Genomic DNA, 24,376 nt, shown 5'->3' with positions numbered 1-24,376 from the left:
AATTATGCCACACGAAAGAGGACGAAAATTCCTACAAAAATATGAAATTAATTTTTAAATTGGAACAAGTTTGTGGCCGCGGTCAAGACTTTTCGACCATTTTGGACCCTGGTGTCCTCTCCTCTGCACTCTGCCCGGTCATGTGACTCACTCTAGGCAACGGACAGTTCCGCAATACACACCCATTATAAACCGTCAGTGGGAGCAGAGAAAACAGTCAAACTTAAACTGCCGTAATTCAAAAATGGTACAAGATAGCAAAATAGTGTAAATACAAGATTTATAGAGCCGAGTCTTGTGCCTCGTTTAAACTTCGAATTTCGTCTGTAACTGAAACGATGTCCGAGCGGCGTTACCTCAAACGGGTGTGGGTTTTTATCGATTTCTCCATTGGATTTAATGTGGATTTCTCTGTCTGCCTGCATTTTGGGCTGATCATGACACGGCTGCCAGTACTCATGTATTAGCGCAGTACTCATGTCACTCACACACTAGGACATCCTGGGCCTTTCAAAATAAAAGCCCAAAACTCTTTCCAACTGAAAGCACCGAAAAATACCCTTACAAATGGGAAAAATGGATAAATTGTCTGCACTTCAATGACACAAACATCATCACGGATCGTGGCGGACCGGCACCGGTGCGAGGGCCGACCAACGCTGCTTGCAGCTTTAATTTTTTTATTATTATTATATCGTGTCGTTAGGCCTTAATTTGACCCCCTAAACATGCTCAAAAACTCACCAAATTTGGCACGCACCTCAGGTCTGGTGAAAAATTCGAGAAAATGTTAACTCGGACCCCCAAAGTGCAAAAATGTGCTCTCTAGCGCCACCTAGGCATAAAAAGGCACACGAAGGCGGCCGCTGCGGCCCACAGGAACGTCATAGAAAGACCAAACCAGCGCCGAAACGTAGGTCTCATCAAGGCCGAGATTTCACGCGCTCGCCCCCCCGACCTAAAACCAACAGGAAGTCCGCAATTTGCCTTTCAAAGTAAAAGTCAGGCCCCGAAATTGCGCGTTGAACAAAAATTATCTCCTCCGAGGCCGTAAATCGTGGCGGCTCAAAAAGCTAATACATGAAAGAGGATACAGTGCTGAACAAAAGTTGCTAAAGACTTCGTCATTACTCGTTTAGTTTTTAAATTATAAGCCCTCGAAGTCGGCAACGCCGACTTGGAGGGCGTCGTTTTTTCCATGGAGTTTGGCGTGAAGAGGCGCACACTTGGCGCTAATTAGGCCCCTGGCGTCTAAAGTAAACGTCGCACGGCTTCGAAAATTATGCCACACGAAAGAGGACGAAAATTCCTACAAAAATATGAAATTAATTTTTAAATTGGAACAAGTTTGTGGCCGCGGTCAAGACTTTTCGACCATTTTGGACCCTGGTGTCCTCTCCTCTGCACTCTGCCCGGTCATGTGACTCACTCTAGGCAACGGACAGTTCCGCAATACACACCCATTATAAACCGTCAGCGGGAGCAGAGAAAACAGTCAAACTTAAACTGCCGTAATTCAAAAACGGTACAAGATAGCAAAATAGTGTAAATACGAGATTGATAGAGCCGAGTCTTGTGCCTCGTTTAAACTTCGAATTACGTCTGTAACTGAAACGATGTCCGAGCGGCGTTACCTCAAACAGGTGTGGGTTTTTATCGATTTCTCCATTGGATTGAATGTGGATTTCTCTGTCTGCCTGCACTTTGGTCTGATCATGACACAGCTGCCAGTACTCATGTATTAGCACAGTACTCATGTCACTCACACACTAGGACATCCTGGGCCTTTCAAAATAAAAGCCCAAAACTCTTTCCAACTTAAAGCACCGAAAAATACCCTTACAAATGGGAAAAATGGATAAATTGTCTGCACTTCAATGACACAAACATCATCACGGATCGTGGCGGACCGGCACCGGTGCGAGGGCCGACCAACGCTGCTTGCAGCTTTAATTATTATTATTATTATTATATCGTGTCGTTCGGCCTTAATTTGACCCCCTAAACGTGCTCAAAAACTCACCAAATTTGGCACGCACCCCAGGTCTGGCTAAAAATTCGAGAAAATGGCAACTCGGACCCCCAAAGTGCAAAAATGGGCTCGCTAGCGCCACCTAGGCACAAAAAGGCACACGAAGGCGGCCGCTGCGGCCCACAGGAACGTGATAGAAAGACCAAACCAGCGCCGAAACGTAGGTCTCATCAAGGCCGAGATTTCACGCGCTCGCCCCCCCGACCTAAAATCAACAGGAAGTCCGCAATTTGCCTTTCAAAGTAAAAGTCGGGCCCCGAAATTGCGCGTTGAAAAAAATTTATCTCCTCCGAGGCCGTAAATCGTGGCGGCTCAAAAAGCTAATAGATGAAAGAGGATACAGTGCTGAACAAAAGTTGCTAAAGATTTCGGCATTACTTGCTTAGTTTTTAAATTATAAGCCCTTGAAGTCGGCAACGCCGACTTCGAGGGCATCGTTTTTTCCATGGAGTTTGGCGTGAAGAGGCGCACACTTGGCGCTAATTAGGCCCCTGGCGTCTAAAGTAAACGTCGCACGGCTTCGAAAATTATGCCACACGAAAGAGGACGAAATTTCCTACAAAAATATGAAATTAATTTTTAAATTGGAACAAGTTTGTTGCCGCTGTGAAGACTTTTCCAACATTTTGGACCCTGGTGTCCTCTCCTCTGCACTCTGCCCGGTCATGTGACTCACTCTAGGCAACGGACAGTTCCGCAATACACACCCATTATAAACCGTCAGCGGGAGCAGAGAAAACAGTCAAACTAAAACTGCCATAACTCAAAAACGGTAAAAGATAGCAAAATAGTGTAAATACAAGAATTATAGAGCCGAGTCTTGTGCCTCGTTTAAACTTTGAAAAAAGTCTGTAACTCAAACGATGTCCGAGCGGCGTTACCTCAAAACGGGTGTGGGTTTGATCGATTTCTCTATTGGATTGAATGAGGATTTCTCTGTCTGCCTGCATTTTGGTGACACAGCTGCCACAGTACTCATGTATTAGTGCAGTACTCATGTCACTCACACACTAGGACATCCTGGACCTTTCAAAATAAAAGCCCAAAACTCTTTCCAACTGAAAGCACCGAAAAATACCCTTACAAATGGGAAACATGGATAAATTGTCTGCAGTTCAGACATCATCGTGGCGGACCGGCACCGGTGCGAGGGCCGACCAACGCTGCTTGCAGCTTTAATTAGGCCCTCGCCCTCCATCGGAGAGAGGGTCTATTGTTAGGCCCTCGCCCTCCATCGGAGAGAGGGCCTATTGTTATTGTACTGTTTCTTTCTTATTATTATTATTATTATATCGTGTCATTCGGCCTTAATTTGACCCCCTAAACATGCTCAAAAACTCACCAAATTTGGCACGCACCTCCGGTCTGGCGAAAAATTCGATAAAATGTAAAAACGGACCCCCAAAGTGCAAAAATGGGCTCGCTAGCGCCACCTAGGCACAAAAGGGCACCCGAAGGCGGCCGCTGCGGCCCACAGGAACATGATAGAAAGACCAAACCAGCGCCGAAACGTAGGTCTCATCAAGGCCGAGATTTCACGCGCTCGCCCCCCCGACCTTACATCAACAGGAAGTCCGCAATTTGCCTTTCAAAGTAAAAGTCAGGCTCCGAAATTGCGCGTTGAACAAAATGTCTCTCCTCCGAGGCCGTAAATGGTAGAGGCTTGAAAATTTAACAGATGACAGAGGATACTGTTTCTAACAAAAGTTCTGAAGGAATTATTATTCATTCGAACCGTTTGGGATCTATAAGCCCTCGAAGTCGGCAACGCCGACTTCGAGGGCGTCATTTTTTCCATGGAGTTTGGCGTGAAGAGGCGCACACTTGGCGCTTAATAGGCCCCTGCCGTCTAAAGTAAACGTCGCACAGCTTCGAAACTTACGCCACACGAAAGAGGACGAAAATTCCTATAAAAATATGAAATTAATTTTTAAATTGGAACAAGTTTGTGGCCGCTGTGAAGATTTTTCCAACATTTTGGACCCTGGTGTCCTCTCCTCTGCACTCTGCCCGGTCATGTGACTCACTCTAGGCAACGGACAGTTCCGCAATACACACCCATTATAAACCGTCAGCGGGAGCAGAGAAAACAGTCAAACTTAAACTGCCATAATTCAAAAACAGTACAAGATAGCAAAATCGTGTAAATACAAGATTTATAGAGCCGAGTCTTGTGCCTCGTTTAAACTTCGAATTGCGTCTGTAACTCAAACGATGTCCGAGCGGCGTTACCTCAAAACGGGTGTGGGTTTGATCGATTTCTCTATTGGATTGAATGAGGATTTCTCTGTCTGCCTGCATTTTGGGCTGATCATGACACAGCTGCCAGTACTCATGTATTAGCGCAGTACTCATGTCACTCACACACTAGGACATCCTGGGCCTTTCAAAATAAAAGCCCAAAACTCTTTCCAACTGAAAGCACCGAAAAATACCCTTACAAATGGGACAAATGGATGAATTGTCTGCACTTCAATGACACCAACATCGTGGCGGACCGGCACCGGTGCGAGGGCCGACCAACGCTGCTTGCAGCTTTAATTAGGCCCTCGCCCTCCATCGGAGAGAGGGCCTATTGTTATTGTATCGTTTCTTTTTCTTATTATTATTATATCGTGTCGTTAGGCCTTAATTTGACCCCCTAAACGTGCTCAAAAACTCACCAAATTTGGCACGCACCCCAGGTCTGGTGAAAAATTCAAGAAAATGGCAACTCGGACCCCCTAAGTGCAAAAATGGGCTCACTAGCGCCACCTAGGCACAAAAAGGCACACGAAGGCGGCCGCTGCGGCCCACAGGAAAGTGATAGAAAGACCAAACCAGCGCCGAAACGTAGGTCTCATCAAGGCCGAGATTTCACGCGCTCGCCCCCCCGACCTAAAATCAACAGGAAGTCCGCAATTTGCCTTTCAAAGTAAAAGTTGGGCCCCGAAATTGCGCGTTGAACAAAATTGATCTCCTCCGAGGCCGTAAATCGTGGCGGCTCAAAAAGCTAATAGATGAAAGAGGAAACGGTGCTGAACAAAAGTTGCTAAAGGTTTATTATTAATTCAAACCGTTTGGGATTTATAAGCCCTCGAAGTCGGCAACGCCGACTTCGAGGGCGTCGTTTTTTCCATGGAGTTTGGCGTGAAGAGGCACACACTTGACGCTAATTAGGCCCCTGGCGTCTAAAGTAAACGTCGCACGGCTTCGAAAATTATGCCACACGAAAGAGGACGAAAATTCCTACAAAAATATGAAATTAATTTTTAAATTGGAACAAGTTTGTGGCCGCTGTGAAGACTTTTCCAACATTTTGGACCCTGGTGTCCTCTCCTCTGCACTCTGCCCGGTCATGTGACTCACTCTAGGCAACGGACAGTTCCGCAATACACACCCATTATAAACCGTCAGCGGGAGCAGAGAAAACAGTCAAACTAAAACTGCCATAATTCAAAAACGGTATAAGATAGCAAAATCATGTAAATACAAGATTTATAGAGCCGAGTCTTGTGCCTCGTTTAAACTTCGAATTGCGTCTGTAACTCAAACGATGTCCGAGCGGCGTTACCTCAAACATGGGTGGGTTTGATCGATTTCTCTATTGGATTGAATGAGGATTTCTCTGTCTGCCTGCATGTCGGTCTGCCTGTGCCACAGCTGCCAGTACTTATGTATTAGCACAGTACTCATGTCACTCACACACTAGGACATCCTGGGCCTTTCAAAATAAAAGCCCAAAACTCTTTCCAATTGAAAGCACAGAAAAATACTATTACAAATGGGAAAAATGGATAAGTTGCCTGCACTTCAATGACACAAACATCATCATGGATCGTGGCGGACCGGCACCGGTGCGAGGGCCGACCAACGCTGCTTGCAGCTTTAATGTTGGTTTTGTTTTTGCTGGAATTACGTCTCTTTGATGCTTAATTTGACCCCCTAAACATGTTCAAAAACTCACCAAATTCGGCACACACATCAGGTCTGGTGAAAAATTCGTTAAAATGGAAAAACGCACTCCCAAAGTGTAAAAATGGGCTCTCTAGCGCCACCTAGGCACACTAAATCGGCCACTGCGGCCCACAGGAATGTGATAGAAAGACCAAACCAGCGCCGAAACGTAGGTCTCATCAAGGCCGAGATTTCACGCGCTCGCTCCCCCGACCTAAAACCAACAGGAAGTCCACAATTTGCCCTTCAAAGTAAGAGTCACGCCCGAAATTTCGCATTGTTCAAAAATTATCTCCTCCGAGGCGGTAAATCATGGCGGCTTGAAACGCTAATACATGATAGAGGATACCGTGCTGAACAAAAGTTGTTAAAGGTTTATTATTAATTTGAAGCGTTTGGGATTTATAAGCCCTCGAAGTCGGCAACGCCGACTTCGAGGGCGTCATTTTTTCCATGGAGTTTGGCATGAAGAGGCGCACACTTGGCGCTAATTAGGCTCCTGGAGTCTAAAGTAAACATCGCACGGCTTCGAAAATTATGCCACACGAAAGAGGACGAAAATTCCTACAAAAATATGAAATTAATTTTTAAATTGGAACAAGTTTGTGGCCGCTGTCAAGACTTTTCCAACATTTTGGACCCTGGTGTCCTCTCCTCTGCACTCTGCCCGGTCATGTGACTCACTCTAGGCAACGGACAGTTCCGCAATACACACCCATTATAAACCGTCAGCGGGAGCAGAGAAAACAGTCAAACTTAAACTGCCGTAATTCAAAAATGGTACAAGATAGCAAAATAGTGTAAATACGAGATTTATAGAGCCAAGTCTTCTGCCTCGTTTAAACTTCAAATTACGTCTGTAACTGAAACGATGTCCGAGCGGCGTTACCTCAAACAGGTGTGGGTTTTTATGGATTTCTCCATTGGATTGAATGTGGATTTCTCTGTCTGCCTGCATTTTGGTCTGATTATGACACAGCTGCTCATGTATCATGTATTAGCGCAGTACTCATGTCAATCACACACTAGGACATCCTGGGCCTTTAATAATTATTATTATTACGCCCACATTTCCCTTAATTTGACCCCCTAAACATGCTCAAAAACTCACCAAATTTGGCACACACCCCAGGTCTGGCGAAAAATTCGATAAAATGGCAACTCGGACCCCCAAAGTGCAAAAATGGGCTCTCTAGCGCCACCTAGGCACACTAAATCGGCCGCTGCGGCCCACAGGAAAGTGATAGAAAGACCAAACCAGCGCCGAAACGTAGGTCTCATCAAGGCCGAGATTTCACGCGCTCGCCCCCCCAACCTAAAACCAACAGGAAGTCCGCAATTTGCCTTTCAAAGTAAATGTCGGGCCCCGAAATTGCGCATTGAACAAAATTTATCTCCTCCTAGGCCGTAAATCGTGGCGGCTCAAAAAGCTAAAATGGATAAATGGATAAATTGTCTGCACTTCAATGACACAAACATCGTGGCGGACCGGCACCGGTGCGAGGGCCGACCAACGCTGCTTGCAGCTTTAATTTTTTATTATTATTCTTACGTGTCATTTGGCCTTAATTTGACCCCCTAAACATGCTCCAAAACTCACCAAATTCGGCACGCAGGCCAGGTCTGGCGAAAAATTTGATAAAATGGACAAACGGACCCCCTAAGTGCAAAAATGGGCTCGGTAGCGCCACCTAGGGACACAAAGGCAGCTGCTGTGGCCCACAGGAATGTGATAGAAACACCAAACCAACGCCGAAATGTAGGTCTCATGAAGGCCTACAAATCACGCGCTGACACCCCCCCTCTAAAACCAACAGGAAGTCCGCAATTTGCGTTTGAACATCACGTTCTCGCCCAAAATTCCGCTTTGAACAAAATCTATCTCCTCCCAGGGCGTAAATGCCAGCGGCTTGAAAATTTAATAGATGACAGAGGACACAGTGCTGAACAAAAGTTGCTAAAAACTCCGTCATTACTCGATTCGTTTGGATTTTATAAGCCCTCAAAGTCAGAGTGGCCAGAGCCAAAATCTCATTTTTTCCCATGGAGTTTGGTGTGCAGAGGCTGACACTTGGCACTAATTAGGCCCCTGGACTCTAAAGTAAAAGTCTGATGGCTTTGAAAACTATGCAGATGGAAAGAAGACGAAAATTCCTACAAAAATATGTAGTTTTGATGTGGATTGGACCAAGTCTGTGGGAGCTGTGAAGAGTTTTCAAACATTTTTGACTCTGGTGTGCTCTGCTCTGCACTCTGCCTGGACATGTGACTCACTCTAACTGCCTCATGAATGTGCAATACACACCCATTGTAAGAGCTCAGAGGGAGCAGAAAACACTCTCAAACTAAAACTGCCATAACTCAAAAACGGTAAAAGATAGCAAAATCATGTAAATGGGAGATTTATAGATCCGAGTCTCGTGACTCGTTTAAACTTTGAATCAAGTCTGTCACTTAAACGGTGACCGAGCTGTGACACCTCAAAAAGGGGTGGGTTTTCTGGATTTCTCCATTAGATTGAATGAGGATTTCTCTGTCTGCCTGCATTTTGGTGTGATCATGCCACAGCTGCCACTACTCAAGTCAGTCAGACACTAGGACATGCTAAGGGCGCCATCTGCTGGAGGGGCGCTGCTAGTGGCCAGAGGGGCACCAGCAGCGAATGTACTACCAGTGGGTTTTTTGTTGGCGTCGTGTGTGTGTGTGTGTGTGTGTGTGTGTGTGTGTGTGTGTGTGTGTGTGTGTGTTTGTGCACGTGCACGTGCGTATGTGTGTGTGTGTGTGTTTGTGTGAGTGAGTGAGTGAGTGAGTGAGTGTGTGTGCCTGCATTTTGGTGTGATCATGCAGCAGCTGCCAGTAGTCCTGTCGGTCACACGCTAGAACTTCCGCGACCTTTCAAAATAAAAGCCCAAAACTCTTTCACAATAAAAGCACCGAAAAATACCCTTAAAACTGGAACAAACGGACGAATTGTCTGCGCTTCGACACGCGCGCCGTCCCCGACGTGCACGGGGGGGGGGCGAGGGCCCGTCCAACGCTGCTTGCAGCTTTAATTTTTTTTTTTTTTTTTAACAGAGATTATAATTACATAAGTCGTAATGACTGGCAGCTAGTGCCATCTGCCTTAATTGTATTTTAAAGGATGAGTGCCTTAAAGTGGTGATTCTGTTATTGTATTGGGTGGGTGAGGTGAGCACTGTAATATGGATCAGCCTGAACAAATCATAAGGAATGACTTTGAGCTCTCTGCATTAAATTTTTAATTTCTTATAAGACGCCATTGAATTGGTGATTTACCCTGGCCGGCCAAGGTGAGCAGTGTTGTTTTTAGACAGAGCCTCTAATCTCCTGAGTCATACATTCAGCTGTCATGCCTGATATGAATTGTGCTTTTTAGAATGAGAGCCCTTCAATGGATAATTCAATGTAGTAAATATTGTTCTTTGATGATATATTAGCTGGTGCATCAGCTGATCTCATTTCTTGCAGTTTCAATATCTGATTGAACAGTGTCTTACTGTTCCTAAACAGCTCCAGGGGTCTGAGCGGTCACAGCATAGCTGTTCTGTGACTAGAAACCACCGCTCCTCCCCAGACAGCCCATCCTCTCTAAATGCAGAAGTAGTCTGAAGTGTGGCACTTGTTCATAAATAGCATGGAGGTCACTGTATTAAATTACATCGAAAGACATCTTTGTATGAAGCAGAGTGTACAAAGGGCTTGGTGGTGAACATTTGAATGCAGCATGGAGAGGAGCATCACATTACTGTTTTACTACCAAAACATCGGCCTGAAGCAGTTGTAGACTTGACTAACAGGTTTTCTAGGCAGATTTGGAAATGTAAAATGAATTACTTAAAAGTTGTTTTTTTTTTTTTTTTATAAAGATTTTTGAATTAAATCGGAAATGCACAGTGAGTTTGCAGAAATCTGGAAACCATTACTTTGTCTTGATACACTTGTACTTAAAGACTTTAAATAACTGCCAACAGACATTTGACATGTTAATTTTAGTTTTAGACTCAGATGCCCTATTAGTTTATATCACCATACATCACACAGAATACTAGTCAAATTATTTAAGGTAGTCAAGAACAATTGAAGTCAATAAAAACAAAGGAATTATAATATGTGTAGGAAACTTTGAGCAGATGTCTCAGTGTCTCCCCTTGTTGTTGTATACTATATCACATCCCATCCCTCTTCATCACTGTGCTGTCCCTCTGCTTTCTCTTGCCTTCTCCCAGGTCTGCACTGTGGTGGTGGGCTACATTTTGGCTGTAGCTTTCAAGTGGAGTCCCAGCACTGAGTGCTACCTGAGGACTCTGTCTGTTCCTGTCTGGGCTGTCCTGCTCTTCTACCTGGGTGAGTTGGGGGAGGTGGGGAGGTGCAGGAGCCTGCTGAGACAAGCTGAAGGTAGCTGAAGGTTGAAGGTAGAGGCACAGAGGCTATTCATATTTTCATCTTGACTCCCTTTTTGAGCCTGGGAGGGATTTGTGTCAAATCATGTTTAAATTGCTGCTGCTGGTAGCTGCAAGCTCCAAGGTTGGAGGTAAAATATGTTCCTAGTCATGATAAGACACTGTCCAAAGGCCAAGAAATCCGCACGCACACATTAATACAGCCAGATGAGGCGGTCTCTAAGTCTAAGTCTCTAGTATTTATAGTACGCTTGAGGCGTCCAGAGAGGAGGTGTTAACCTTCAGGCCTGAAATGTTAAATGTGACTGAGAGCAGTTAAGAATCTATGAGAAGGGCAAAGAGCGCACAGGAGAGCCAAGGGGGATTCCACAGGGCTGTCGGACAATTTGACAGAGTGTCTGAGCTGAAATGATCTCTGTGTTTTCAGTGTCTCTCACCGGCTCTTGGAGAGTGCCCATATTTGTTGTTGTCGTTATCCTGCTCATTGTGGGTTCCCAAGAGAAGCCACCAGTCCCTGGCAAAGGTGAGGATGTGTTGGCATGCACACACGTTTTCCATATTTATCACAGTAAGAACTCTTTACTCCCTGTCAAGCAAACATACTGAACATAAATATGGTAGGAAGAGTTAGCGGCCAAAAGTACAACAGGCTAAAATTAGCCCATTGATAATTAACTGTGAAGAACAAACACAGGAAGTAAACACTGATGAACAGATCCGGTTAGCTAACGTCCTTCCTTAAACACAGCAGTGGAAAAGTAGCTAATGGCCTTTATTCAAATGGTGTTAAACATTCCCTCAACTAACTCAGCACTTGACTCAGCACTTATTTTGCCTCTTAAGTTATCGAAGGGCTACTTCATTCTTGAGTGCTCGGAGATGGAGCTGGTCCTCAGCCAGTATGTTAAGACCCTGTGGGGAGTCTGGAAGCCTCAAACAGCGGCATGAAAAGCCTTTCACTTTGCATTCACACAGGCCTTGTTCGTACTTGGTGTTAACATCCGTTTTGGTTGATCCAGTAACAAGTGGACAGCCGCGACAGATCATCGTTCAGATCTGGTGTTATCATACATGTCAACTGCGTCCCCAGTGATAATATCTGATCAGATTTTGTGACTGCATTCCTCTGTACTCCAACTCCCTCCCGTCCTGGTTTCCTCTTCACCTTTATATCTCAGGCTGCTTATTCCAGATCTCTGGCCCTTAAACAAACCAGTCACTCTATTTTTGGATTTTTGGATGAAGGCACTGGCAGATCACCACAACACAAACCTCATCTCAGTTTGAGTTTCACCACCAACAATCCACTCTACCAGACACTCCTTCCACAAAGCAATCAGGCAGTCCTCTAGTGTTGTTGGGGATGCATTAGGATGCATTTTGTTCAAACTGCAAAAGCGCCGTCTGCTTGTGATTAGATCGCCTCAGATGGACATTCAAACCAGTTGAGAGCAGGGTCAGAGATGCACAGAAGGTTTGCATTGTGTTTTTAATATGTCACTTTTTCCTCTTTCTTTCCTCTTTATCTCTTCAGGAGAGCTGTCAGGTCAGGTGCTGTCATTCGCTGCTAACACTATCTATATGGCCATCTCCTGTAGCAACCTGCGACTGAAAAGTGAGGCCAGCGAAAACTCTTCCACAGGTGAGACAACTCGCCCTCTGCCATCTCTGTTTATTAGAAGTACAAATGCAATCAAGATCGCTCACCTTTTGTTTCATGTTGTCTTTCCCACTCCCTCTCTCTGGATACCCCTCCCTTTCTGTGTCCCTTCCTCCCTCCCTCCAAGATGGCGTGAACTCTGCTGGTCCCGCTCCAATCCCTGTCACCCCAGGGTTCCCTAGCGGCTCTCGGCCCATGCCAGCTGGCCTCTTCCAGAAAGAAAAGAGCTCGCAAAGGGCCAGCGATATCTACTTCATACTACTAGTCTGGGCCATAGTGGTAGTTCAGGTCTGGCTCAACCTCTGGATCCTGCAGCTGCTGCCAATCCCTGTGGCTGGTAACACACACCTACACACATGCCTGCTCTTACACACTTCTTCACAGATCGCTTGCATTATTTCGGCATGTGAACGGCTATACTGATACCACTGAATGACTGCGTTTTTTGCTTTAGTTTGGGTGATGAAGAAGCTGGTGGTCCACTTTGGTGTGAAGAGCTTTGCAGAGCGCACCCTTGCCTCGTGGTGGACGGTGCTCGAGAAGTTTGGACGTGAGCGAGAGGAGGCCCTGCTGCCCGGACCAATCAGAGGCCTGGCTCAGTTCCTGCTGCGCGTCGATACGAAGGTAAGGCCTCTGACTGGTGTCAGGGTGATGCTGATGTGGTCAGCGGCCCGATTTCTCCAGTGACTTGACACTTCCTTTTATACACACATGCGCACACACACATTTTCTCTTACACTGGCACATCCTTTTAGTGTCCATGCATTCGTCACTGTCAACATTTGAGGCCCCTGAAGGCTTCCAGGGCCTAGCTGCTCCACACTGTGGTCAATGATCGCTGAAGGTGAGGCCTAACATGAGTGTACTCAGGTGGATCTGAGAGAGAGAATGATGCAAGGGCTTAATACCACATAAATACTCTGCCACAGGTCATTTAGCTGATGAATCCTCTTAAGGTTTTAGATTTTTCCAGTAGAAATGACACTAACTGCCTCATGTCTGATATCTTCCATACTAAACGACTTTTTATTCTGATGTTGGGATGTAGGTATGACCCGGTCCGATTACATGTTTGTAATCGCAGGAATTTGCATCCCATTGTATTGCCACTATAGTCTCCCTGTATGTCCTGCATCCAATTAGATCCTGCCTGCCCCTGCCCACTTCCTGATGCTCTTACTGCCTGTACCCAAACAGAGGTTTTGTTCTTGTTGCTCGGGTACATGTGATGATTGCTGCACAGATCGTTCCAGTAATAATTCCCAATGTCTCTTTGTCTCTTCCCCAAGCTCTGGCATTGGCTTAACAAGCAGGTAATGATCTGGGGAAACAGAGTGCTGAGAGAAAGAAACAGAGAGATTGACAGAGCATGAAAGTCTGCGTGTTTGGGGGAGAGAGAGCAGGAAGAAAGATGTGTGTGTGAGTGTGTAGGCGTGAGCACACCTTGTAGTAGCTTGGACTGACGCTATTCCCATCCACTGTCATCATCCTCTCATCCTGTCTGTGTCTGTCCCCTCACTCCCCTCCTGCTTCCCGCTTCTGTTCTTGTGAAGCTACGGCGGGGCGGGAACACACCGGTTCCTCAGCCCCTCCTGTATCTTCCCTGCTGTGATTCGATTGGCAGGTTGGCTTCAGAGTGTATGAGCTGCATGGAGAGATGGCTGATGTAGACGGGGCAGAGCAGACTGGGTGGGGTGGGCATGGCTGACTCCCAGACAGGCCCTCTGGGATGAAAGGGATCAGAGGTGAAGGCTTTTATGGGTGGGGACTGGGACTGGGATCTGTTGCGACTACAGGGGGTGGACAAAACAATGGAAACACCAAACAGCATACTGTATAAATAGCAAGATTTCAGGTACTTTTCATCTGTAGAAGTGGGTAATTCCACCCTGAAATGCTGTCAAACAAGTCCTTAATTGTGGTTAGTGGGATATTTGTAATTTGCACCAAAGGACTCAAGCTTTTTAGGAATGAGGCAGATTGGCTTTGTGCTCCTGAGTTTGGAATAAAATTGCAATGATGGTTAGATCTGGTGATGGGGTAGCCATGGCAGGTATTTAACTTCATCCTGGCGTGGTGTTTGAATATGGAAATATCAAGGTTTTCCCTATCATTATGTTACCATGCAGTCATTGGAACCATTAATTTTGTGAGATATCTTAAGAGTTGACAACAGACATTGTGGGATGAAGGCATTCTTTGGCCTTTATAAAGCACAAACCTGTCCAGATAAAGGAAATATAGTGAAAGATGATTCATCAGAGCATATTAGTTTTTCAGTTGTTCAGAGGTGAATTTTTGTGCTCCTTACACCACGCTATATGTTTTTTTTTGTGAATTAGCTTTGGGAACAAGTGGTTTCCAAATAGCAGCCCCACATAAATACCAGATCTGTGAAGCTCACCTTGCTGTAGGGTATTTGTTTAGACAAAGGTGTTGACTCAACTCTTTGGTCTTTTCTGATGTTGTTGTCTAGTGGTGTTAAGCGACTATCCTGCTTATGGTCCATCTATTTGTGTTTGTGGACTGCAGTTCATGATGATTGTCCTTGATAATGAAGTTTGTATGTTTGGTGTAGAATTTTTTTCATGTCACATTAATTAATCTTACCGTCTGTGTGTGACTAGTGCACCTGCAATTTGTGCACCAACTATCTGGTCTCTTTTTTTCCCTGTTAGTTGCCAAATACTGCTTTCAGAACTGGCATATAAAAGTGGTAATTGTCAGATTTAAAGCTTGCTCCTACTGTTACTTAGCATTCAACTTTGAATGATTTGCTTGTTTACAATTGCCTATGCAAATCTCATGTAGTTACTTCCAAAGTCAAGTCCTGTTCCAAGTGGTGTTTCCGTTATTTTGTCCGCCCACTGTATGTCTTACTGGGTGTAAGCATCACATCCGTCAGCCTGCCAAGTACAAAGGTAAGATTCATATCGGTGGTTTAAAAAACTCCTACAGATTTCATAAATATTCTGGAAAGATTAATTTGACTAACACAGCAGTGCATTGCTATAGTGTGGATTTGTGTAAACTCTCTCTTGACGATCACGCTGATTATCCTGTACTGAGATGAGACGCTGATACGCAGTATGACGTTTACTGACCGCCATAACGTGTCATCTTCGATTTGATCGCAAGCCGTTAGGACATGGCCTCATGGGAAGGAGGTCTTGACTAACAGAGCCTCTTCACTGACATCAATAACTCGAATTTTTAACACATGGCTGTAGACACAGGCACACAGTCAGGTACACACTAATGGGATTTAGAAGCTGTTGTAAGTTGGCTGTTGGAGGCTCTTGCAGCATTGAGAAACCTGGGTTAAGAATTGTGCCACCTTGCAGTAGTCCACATTAAAAAAACTGCCACCATTTGTAAAGAGAGCCTGGCAAGCATACTTTAATAGTCAGGCACACACACATACAGAAGCACACAACCTGTCTGTTCTCTTATGGCCCTCAGAGTTCAAAGTGGTGGCTACTGGCTGTAATTTAGATCCAAAATGGCCTCCTCACAAGACAACGACACAGGTTTCTCCATGTGTTTCTCCAGCCATTGTATGTCCTTATCACTTTCTGATTGGTACTCACTATGTCTCTACTTCTCTCTGCCACCTTCCCCCTGTTTTTCACTTCTTGTCACTGTCATTCTCTCTTTCACTGTCTTCATCTTCCCCATTCCTCTACTTCTCCCCCTCTGCGTTGTCTTCCTCCTCTCCGTGCAGATGATTGTGTGGTTGGAGCGATCCCTGGATAAAATCATCAGCATCTTCATCATCTTCCTCCTGGTCACAGGGACACTGCTCATGGCTCTGCTGCTCACTGCTATGGTAGGCCGTGTTTGTGCTTTTGTGTTGCAGCACCGTATTCGACATTGTCCTGGTTAACACCTCTGCACCGCTGTGTGTTTCAGTGACGCCTCTGTCATCACCTTGGTTAACAGAGTATTTTCTGCCTTTCCCTGCCCCTGCTCTTTTCTAGGTTCATCATGAGAGTGTTCACATCATCGAGGTGACCAGTAACCTCATCAATGAGACTGTGTCTAACCACCCAGAATGGGCCAAGTATGACAGTTTTCACATTTCCTCTCATGTGGTGTCTGTGTGGTCTTTCTGGCTGCCTGTCAGTCACGTCACCTCTCTCATGCAAAAAAAGACATGGAGGTTTAATTTTCTCATCTGTCACCCATCTGAGATTTCTTCCTTTTCTGCCTCTCTCTCTTTCGCTTTCTTTTGTCTTTCCTTCCCCGCCCCTCTAGTTGGCTACCAGAGGCCCGTGTGGTCCAAAAGGCTCTGAACTCAGCTGCTACTAATGTCTATCAGCATGGGAGAGAATGGATAACTCAGAAGGTGAGAGTGACAATTACCTGTACATTTCTCTATGGGCTTTCTGCCCTTGAACATGCAAACATGTAAAACAGGAGCTAGGTATTAGGAGTGTATGATGCAATGACTCTTTGGTGTTTCTCTGTGTCTGCAGCTTCATAAGATGTTAGGAGACAAGGTGAACCACACCGCAGTCATTGAGAAGCAGGTGTTGGAGCTTTGGGACAGACTGTACCACTCCTGGTTTGTTAAGGTACACGCCCATCCGTGAGACGACGCAGTGGGAGGGGCCCTGCCTTCTCGAATGCCACACTCAGTGTTGCTTATTTTTACACAAAGCTTTATCCTGTGCGTACTGCAGAATGTGACCCACGCTGGACGCCATCGAGGTCAGAAGATGATGACTCAGAGACAGAACAGCTGGCTGGGCGACATTCTGGACTGGCAGGACATCGCCTCTTTTGTACAGGACAACATTGAGACGCTCCTGTCTGTACGTAGAGAGCTTAATGCCAAAATGTTTACTCTGTGCTGTCCACATTTCAGAGGTGATAGTTAAGATATTATTGATTGGATTTTGATGAAAGCTGGAGGAATGAAGCTGGTCACCACTCTGTTATGGCCTCATAAGGCTAGTACAGTTACAAGTCAAAACCCGGTGACAGAGGGGACTGCATCATCTTGCGAGAGCCGACATGTTTACTTTTACCTTGTTTTTTTGTAGATCCTGGAGTCTCTGTGGGTGGTCATGAGCAGGAATGTCGGCCTTCTCATCTCCACGACGACCACTCTGCTCACCGTCTTGTTCCACAGCGGCACGGCTCTGCTCAACTTTGCCCTGAGTCTGGTAGGAAACACCCGGCCGAGCAATTTGTGCTGAGTTCAGCTTCAAATTTTTTATTTAAACTTTTAGACCAAAGCTGGTATTTTATAACACAAAACTCATAAATAGCTAATTAAAAAAAAAAAAAAAACACTGCAAGAACTGATACATCTACCATGGCTGCATGTGTGTGTGTGTGTGTGTGTGTGTGTGTGTGTGTGACACGCTGATCATGTTTGTTCCTTTTCCTGTGTGTGTGCAGGTGATCTTCCTGACCACTCTCTTCTACCTGCTGAGCTCCAGTGGAGAATACTACAAACCTGTAAAATGGGTCATCAGCCTGACACCCCTGTCCCAGCCTGGACCTTCCTCCAATATCATTGGCCAATCTGTAGAGGAGGCCATCAGGTAGACACACACACACACACACACACACACACACACACACACACAAAATATCCCATGTTGACTTAAAGTGCATGGTAACATGTTTAATCTTTCTGACTTAATAATAAAGTTTTAAAAAGTGGGAAAAGCATTATTTTACTAGTTTTGCAAGATTTTAGTCGCACCAGTGAATGGAGATGTCTTCTGCCAGAAAGTATAAGACGCCTGTTTGCTCAAAAACACTTCCTGGAATTCGCCTGGCACTTACCTCGCCAAAAATTTCCACTCCCTTGGATGCTGCTGTGCTTTTTAGACGGATCTTGGTGGTTAATCACTGTCTGTGTGACCTACAGTTTTAGGTTTAAATGAAGTACAAGCTATTAAATACATATTTCCAAGTCTGGATACATATAGATTTTTTATTTTATTATATTAATTGAACAGCGACAGGGACACATTGATATACTTGCTGTACATGTGCCAGAATTAGCCAACAGGCTCATTTACAGTTTACATCTGTAGTCCCTGGCCAGATGTTAGACACAGAAAGTAAGAAGTGAAAAAAGTAAAGGTGAAAAACAAGACACAGCATAAATTGTAGAAATGCCATTATATGCGTTATATTATATAACAAAGTAGTATTAAAAGTAATCTGCTAAATTAACAATTGTTCAAATTAAAATAATTTTTCTTACATTTTAAATGAATTTACAAATCTCTGTATACATTTGCAAATGCAAGTATTTTAAGAAGCACACATTCGCAGGTTACACATTTACAGTACAAAAGACCTGATTTTATTTCCATATCTGTTCCATACATGTTGTAGGTCAAAGTGAAAAGAATAAAAATATGCAGCACCAGTCAAACGTTTGGACACATGTTCAGATTCAATGTTTTATTTTTATTTTTATTATCAAAACATATTCTGGTTTGTTCAACACTTTTTTGTTTTTCTACATAATCTCATATGTGCTCTTTCATAGTTTTGATATCTTCAGTGTTAATCTGCAGTACAGTGTAGAAAATAATAAAAATAAAGATCTGTGTATATATATGACAAAATGATACAAATTATGACACAGTTGTAGATTATTTGTTTCACGTTGCGTGTGTTTGTTTTGAAGAGGAGTGTTTGACGCCTCTTTGAAGATGGCTGGCTTCTACGGCCTCTACACTTGGCTCACACACACCATCTTTGGCATCAACATCGTCTTCATCCCTTCTGGTGAGTCAGTGTGTTCGCAGCAGCTCATGCTGTCACTACACCTGCAACTGCCAAGCCGTGGTCATCGTTTTTGTTTTGTTTGTTTGTTTGTTTTGTTCCCTCCTCTCTGCCCCTCCCCGTAGCGCTGGCTGCCATCCTGGGTGCGGTGCCGTTCTTGGGGACCTACTGGGCAGCGGTGCCAGCTGTGTGTGATCTGTGGCTGGCACAGGGAGAGGGCGTCAAGGCCCTGCTGCTGCTCGTCTGCCATCTGCTTCCAACCTACTTTGTAGACACAGCCATCTACTCTGATATCTCCGGGTATGTACGCATGTGCGGCACTGCTGTGTTACCAGCTTGTGTGTGTGTTACGTGAACACCCCCCCCTGTGGGACAGACAGATCTGAGTGTTGGCATTTGGCATTTGACTTCAAAATTTAAACAACCTGCCCGTGGTTGTTAAAGGGACCGGCAACCCTAAAATATAACTTTTGAGATGTAAACTGATATCTAGGTGTTGTTTGAGATACAACACAATCATACATTAATTTATTATTATTATTATTATTATTTTGCACAGTTTAAAATATACCAAAATACAAAGATAACAAATAACACACAATGCAGGAAGAGGCAAAAAACCCAGTGGGCTTATCTGAAGCCTCCACCGAAATATTAAAATGTTACAATGTTATATAGTACACAAAATTAACATACAAGAATGATAAACTATGTGTGTGTGTGTGAGTTCTGACGGATTGTATCGACAATGACTCCAGAGTTAATGACAAACAAACAAAAAAAAACAAAAAAACAAAAAAACCCAAAACAAAACAAAAAAAAACAAAAATATAATTAAAAACATGTACACATAAAAAAAAAAAAAAAAAAAAAAAAAACTATTTCAAAACAGCAATTAAATGATCCTTTAAACATCTTTTATAACAATTTGTCGAGGAACATTTTTTTTTAACAGGCGAGAAAAACCATTCCATAATTTGGTACCTCTGTATCTGAATGAAAAGTGACCTCTGCAGGTGAGAATTTTAGGAGGATGAAGATCTGAAGAATAACGGGTAGAGTAAGAATGAACCTGAGAGTTTGCTTTGAAATATGTCTTCAACTGTTTGGGAATATTCCCCTCAATTGACAGTATCTTATAAATAAATACACATATTTGAAAAATATTAATGTCATAAATGGTAGAAATTTTGTATTGTTACTGGGTGAATAGGTGCTACCTTCACATTTAAGTGCATATTTTGAATCACTGTCGTTTTAGGGGCTAAGTTGACCATCCTCAAGTAAAAACTAAAAGCTAGATGAACATCACTGGATGTTCTTATTGTATTTTAGGTCACCCAAAGATGCTGTAATAGAGTACAGCGATACAATATCAAAAAAGAAAATGGTGCATGCTTTCTTGGGTCACACTTCCTGTGGATAGTCTTCTATGGAATATGAATTAATAGAAGGTCAATGGTCATAAATTACATTTCAACAACATATTGACATATCTAGCGACATTCTGTTGTTTGTGTTTGCTGAGTCTTAACAAACATGTAGGTCTAGTTGACATTATTGCTGGATGGCCACTTTGTCATAATGAAACCCACCAGAGTTCTGGGCAAGACCCGCCCTCAGCAGTAAGGTTAGGGTTGTGCTTGGCTGAGGGCTTATGTCAGGTCTTTTTTAGTCTATGAGCAACAGGCCAACAAATGTTATGATTAATCACAGTGCTGCTGGGTGTATCTTGTCCAGAACTCTGGTGGGATCCATAACAATGCTTTACAGACTTGAAATGTAATTTATGGTTTATTGAAACTCTCTGATATTAAACTTGTATATCATTTGACATTATGTTGAATATCTATAGGGGATTATCTAAGGAGAGTGTAAACCCTTTCTTCTTCTAAGGGGGTGTGGCTGGCTGTATTGCCTAGCAGTGTCTGTGCAGCAGGAAGCACCAACAGATACAGTCAGGTCCATAAGTATTTGGACACAGACACAATATTTATAATTTTGCCCTCTTACACTACCACAGTGGGTTTGAAATGGAGCTTACCAGTGCATTCCTTCTTTTTCAGGATATACCAAACCGTTGATTTGGCTACTCCTAAAGTTGTTGGCTATCTGTCTGATATTTTTTATTTATTTATTTATTTTTTTTGCTTTTTGAGCCTGATGATGGCCTCTTTCATTTGCATAGACACCTCTTTGGATCACATGTTGAGAGTTCTGATAAACAGCTACCAAATGCAAATGCAAACACTCAGAATGAACTCGGAAAAGGCCACACCTGGACGGGAAACTGCTCTTTAGTCAAGTGTCCAATTTTTTTTTGCGCCTCTGAAAATGGGGTGACAATGTATAAAACTGGTTGCAATTCCTAAAAGTTTAATGCCATATTTTTGGTCAACCCCTTAAATTAAAGCTGAAAGTCCGAATTTCAGTCACGTCTTGATTACTCCATTTCAAACCCATTGTGGTAGTGTACAAGGTCAAAATTATAAATTGTGTCAGTGTCCAAATACTTATGGACCTGACTGCAGATGGCACAGAGAAAACCTCAAACAAAGTCACAGTGTTCAGAAGAATCAGTCATACTCTGCACTCAGGTACGCCTTCATCAAATGATTCTAAGTTGTGTCGTCTCGCTTTTTAAACTGTCTCTGGTTGACTCCTGCACAGCCACATTGATCAGACAGCTGCTCCTCCTTCCCCCTCCAGTGCTGCTTTTTCAAACAAGTGAGGTAGGCGGAGAGGAAACGAAACTCTGAGTTCTGCCACCTCTGCATACAAGCCTGGTGTCTGTCCTAATATGGCTTTGAAATGAGTCCATCTTGTTGGAGAAGTGTAAACATTGTCTCAGTTTGCCGCAGTCATTTTCCTAAAGTGTTTGTCAAGTTTCAAACCGCCAGCAAAGGCAACTGCTTAACTATTTTAAATAAATAAACGTAGAATCTGGTGCTTTGTGAATATTTTCCCCCTATTATACGACAAAGGCACTGTGTGTGTGCTGGTTGCAGTGCTGCGCTGAAGGCACATCAGTTATACAATAGTCAAACCCAAGATAGCATGGCTGCACCATTACCTCAGATAGAAAATATCTAGATGTCTTCTGCATCATTTTAAACACATTTCCCTATAATTCAGCAGCTCATGTTTGGTATCTTTGGAAACCCTGGAGTCTCCAGAAGAATTTGAAACAAAGTTCTGTGGTTTTGAATAAAGTTCTGACATGCAGCGATGTTAAGGCCCAGCCATGGGCATGGCAGAGTTGAAGAAGCAAAAGAAACTGTTTTCCAGGAAGTGAAGGTAATCATTTTGTGGGTATTTTAAGTTTTAATGGCCCGTTTTCGTCCTTGTCTGCCAGGGGTGGGCACCCGTATCTGACAGGTCTAGCTGTGGCAGGCGGAGCGTACTATTTGGGTCTGGAGGGGGCCATCATTGGGCCGATTCTGCTTTGCATCCTGGTGGTGGCAGCCAACATCTACAGTGCCATGCTGATGAGCCCCAGCTCTGCTGTGCCCACGCCTGTTCAGTCGTCCTGGCCTCTCCACCCCGTCAGGTAAACAGCACCTCAAACACCTGCACACACAGTGGGTGATGTGTTTAGCCAAGGGAAAATATGCTGCACTATTCCCACCCTCACGTTGTCCTCCTGTCACTCTCAGGTCCTTTGCAGACTCCACGCCTGTGCTGAAGAAGGCCAGTGAGTGAGAAAAAGAGGGTGTGGCTCTGTGAAACGTCTTCCGGCTTCCTATTGGCTGATGATTTCCCAGGGGAAGTCCTCCCCTCTCTGAACGTCCTCCCTATGCTGCCCCGCTCCTCAGGGATGGCCCTGACCAAGAGATGGCAGCGTAATGCTTGGTTACCCATGATGCCATCTGTCTACCAGAGCGGGTGCACATGGAGCAACATGGCAGCAGCTCCTGTGACTCAATACGAGAACATAAATTTGCAAAAATGAGAGCACACATGTTCAGATTCCCCAGCTGTGCTCCATGAAATGTGGACCAATGTCACATTGGGCTTACGATTTTTGAATGGCGGAGAAATTGATGCTCGTCACATCGTCTCTCAGAACTCAGTGCCTAAGTCGACGTTCTAATGTTTAGAAATACCTAAATTTAAACCACATGTGGTTTGTGGTAAACCTGACCATTAAGATTCTATATTTTATCTGCGATGCCCCCGGTTTCCAGTTAGCACACCCTGACTGTTTAAAAATGGCGTGGTTGTACAGTGTTTGTGCTCCCTACCTCGCTCCTCTTCCAGGCTCATGTGGTTCATATTGCGGGCTGATATGTGCAAAGATGAACTGAACTCTTTTTCTCATAGTAGTCCTCATGCCCGGCCAGGGAGTTGATGAAGAGTGATCTCTTTTTTGTTGTTGTTGTTTTTTACTTTAACATAAGGCTTGATTCACCTTACTGCGTCAACGAATCTGAGTTTACCACATTAGTTCTTGGCTTTAACAAAGCTGACACTCCTCCGCTCTCCTGGCCCAGGCTTTGGTACCACTGGTTTTTGCTTTTTCTTTTTTAATAGCACTACTGTTGGATTATAACTGTTATTTTTTATTATCTCTAACCGTTACATGTTTTTTTGGACATGTAGTGTTGCTGTAATGTCTGGAATGGAGATGAGTTCTGTGCACAAACAAACCTGTAGTGCTGTCAGATTAGATATCTGCATATAGAGTTTGGTCTCACTTCTCTTACCTAGGATTCTGTTCTTACATTTTTTTTTTCAGGCTAAGTTTGTTTAAACACACTGTGAGTGCACATACACACACGCGATTGCACATGCGGTCATTCTTTAGTTGACCTGTCAATGTGGAAACACGCCCCTGCACTTAGAGTATGTTGGTATTGACAAGTTTGACAGGGTACTTTTGCAAGCGGTTTTGTTCAGTTTGTTAATACTTGGATTGTCATACCCCCTCTCTCTCTCTCTCACACACACACACACACACCTCACTTCTCATAGAAGACACATGTTTGTATTTTCTACTCACCTCATACTCACATAGAGTTAACTCCATAGTAAAGTTGTGAAAACATGAACCAGTTTACATCACATGAAGCTTTAATAACCAACTTGTACAGGTGAATCATCTGTATGTAATGAACCTCATTTGTCATACATGGCTACGGCGTCAGCTGCCTGGTGGTGGGACTGGAGAGCTGCGATCTGTTAGGAGCGGGGTTGGAACAAGCCCGTCTCTCTAATGCGATCTCTGTCTCGTACCATCACTGTGTTGGTTTTTTTTTTTTTTAAGTTACTGGAAGTGCACTGACCCAATAAACATTACCATTTTGACATTTCAGATTCCACAACAGTCTGCTTTTGTCTGAGGAGGTTTTTGTTATCTGTTGAAAGGGAAATATTTACTTTGTTAAATTCCATTTTCATGCCAACACCGTGGTAAGCTTGGAAAGATTATATCCACTTAGTGTTTACTTGGCAAACATCTAAACTGCTGATAAATAGGAAAGGGAATACATACATACAGTGTATCAAACTTTCACATAGATAAAGATTTATCTTTTCATACTGAATTGATTAAAAAAAAAACAATGT

General features: G+C 44.0%; 1 protein-coding gene across 2 annotated transcripts in view; it reads left to right on the top strand.

Annotated features, from left to right (window-relative positions):
- Positions 1 to 24,117, top strand: part of tmem245 (transmembrane protein 245) — a 65,733-nt gene extending 41,616 nt beyond the window's left edge. The window contains exons 2-18 of one of the 2 annotated variants that reach the window (XM_030071628.1): positions 10,216 to 10,333; positions 10,817 to 10,912; positions 11,924 to 12,031; positions 12,177 to 12,386; positions 12,504 to 12,673; positions 13,339 to 13,362; positions 15,774 to 15,878; positions 16,030 to 16,112; positions 16,307 to 16,397; positions 16,528 to 16,626; positions 16,735 to 16,866; positions 17,098 to 17,220; positions 17,459 to 17,604; positions 18,711 to 18,811; positions 18,934 to 19,108; positions 22,164 to 22,358; positions 22,465 to 24,117. In XM_030071628.1, the coding sequence (XP_029927488.1) occupies positions 10,216 to 10,333; positions 10,817 to 10,912; positions 11,924 to 12,031; positions 12,177 to 12,386; positions 12,504 to 12,673; positions 13,339 to 13,362; positions 15,774 to 15,878; positions 16,030 to 16,112; positions 16,307 to 16,397; positions 16,528 to 16,626; positions 16,735 to 16,866; positions 17,098 to 17,220; positions 17,459 to 17,604; positions 18,711 to 18,811; positions 18,934 to 19,108; positions 22,164 to 22,358; positions 22,465 to 22,510 (2,022 nt within the window). In that variant the 3' untranslated portion in view covers positions 22,511 to 24,117. The remainder of the gene's footprint in view (positions 1 to 10,215; positions 10,334 to 10,816; positions 10,913 to 11,923; positions 12,032 to 12,176; positions 12,387 to 12,503; positions 12,674 to 13,338; positions 13,363 to 15,773; positions 15,879 to 16,029; positions 16,113 to 16,306; positions 16,398 to 16,527; positions 16,627 to 16,734; positions 16,867 to 17,097; positions 17,221 to 17,458; positions 17,605 to 18,710; positions 18,812 to 18,933; positions 19,109 to 22,163; positions 22,359 to 22,464) is intronic. The other variant, XM_030071627.1, reaches the window with a different exon arrangement.
- Positions 24,118 to 24,376: the final 259 nt, after the last annotated feature.

This window comes from Myripristis murdjan, chromosome 16, assembly GCF_902150065.1.
Source record: "Myripristis murdjan chromosome 16, fMyrMur1.1, whole genome shotgun sequence".
In the NCBI taxonomy this organism is placed as follows: Eukaryota; Metazoa; Chordata; class Actinopteri; order Holocentriformes; family Holocentridae; genus Myripristis; species Myripristis murdjan.
The sequence above is the reverse complement of the archived record's forward strand: the minus strand, read 5'-3'. Positions and strand labels throughout refer to the sequence as shown.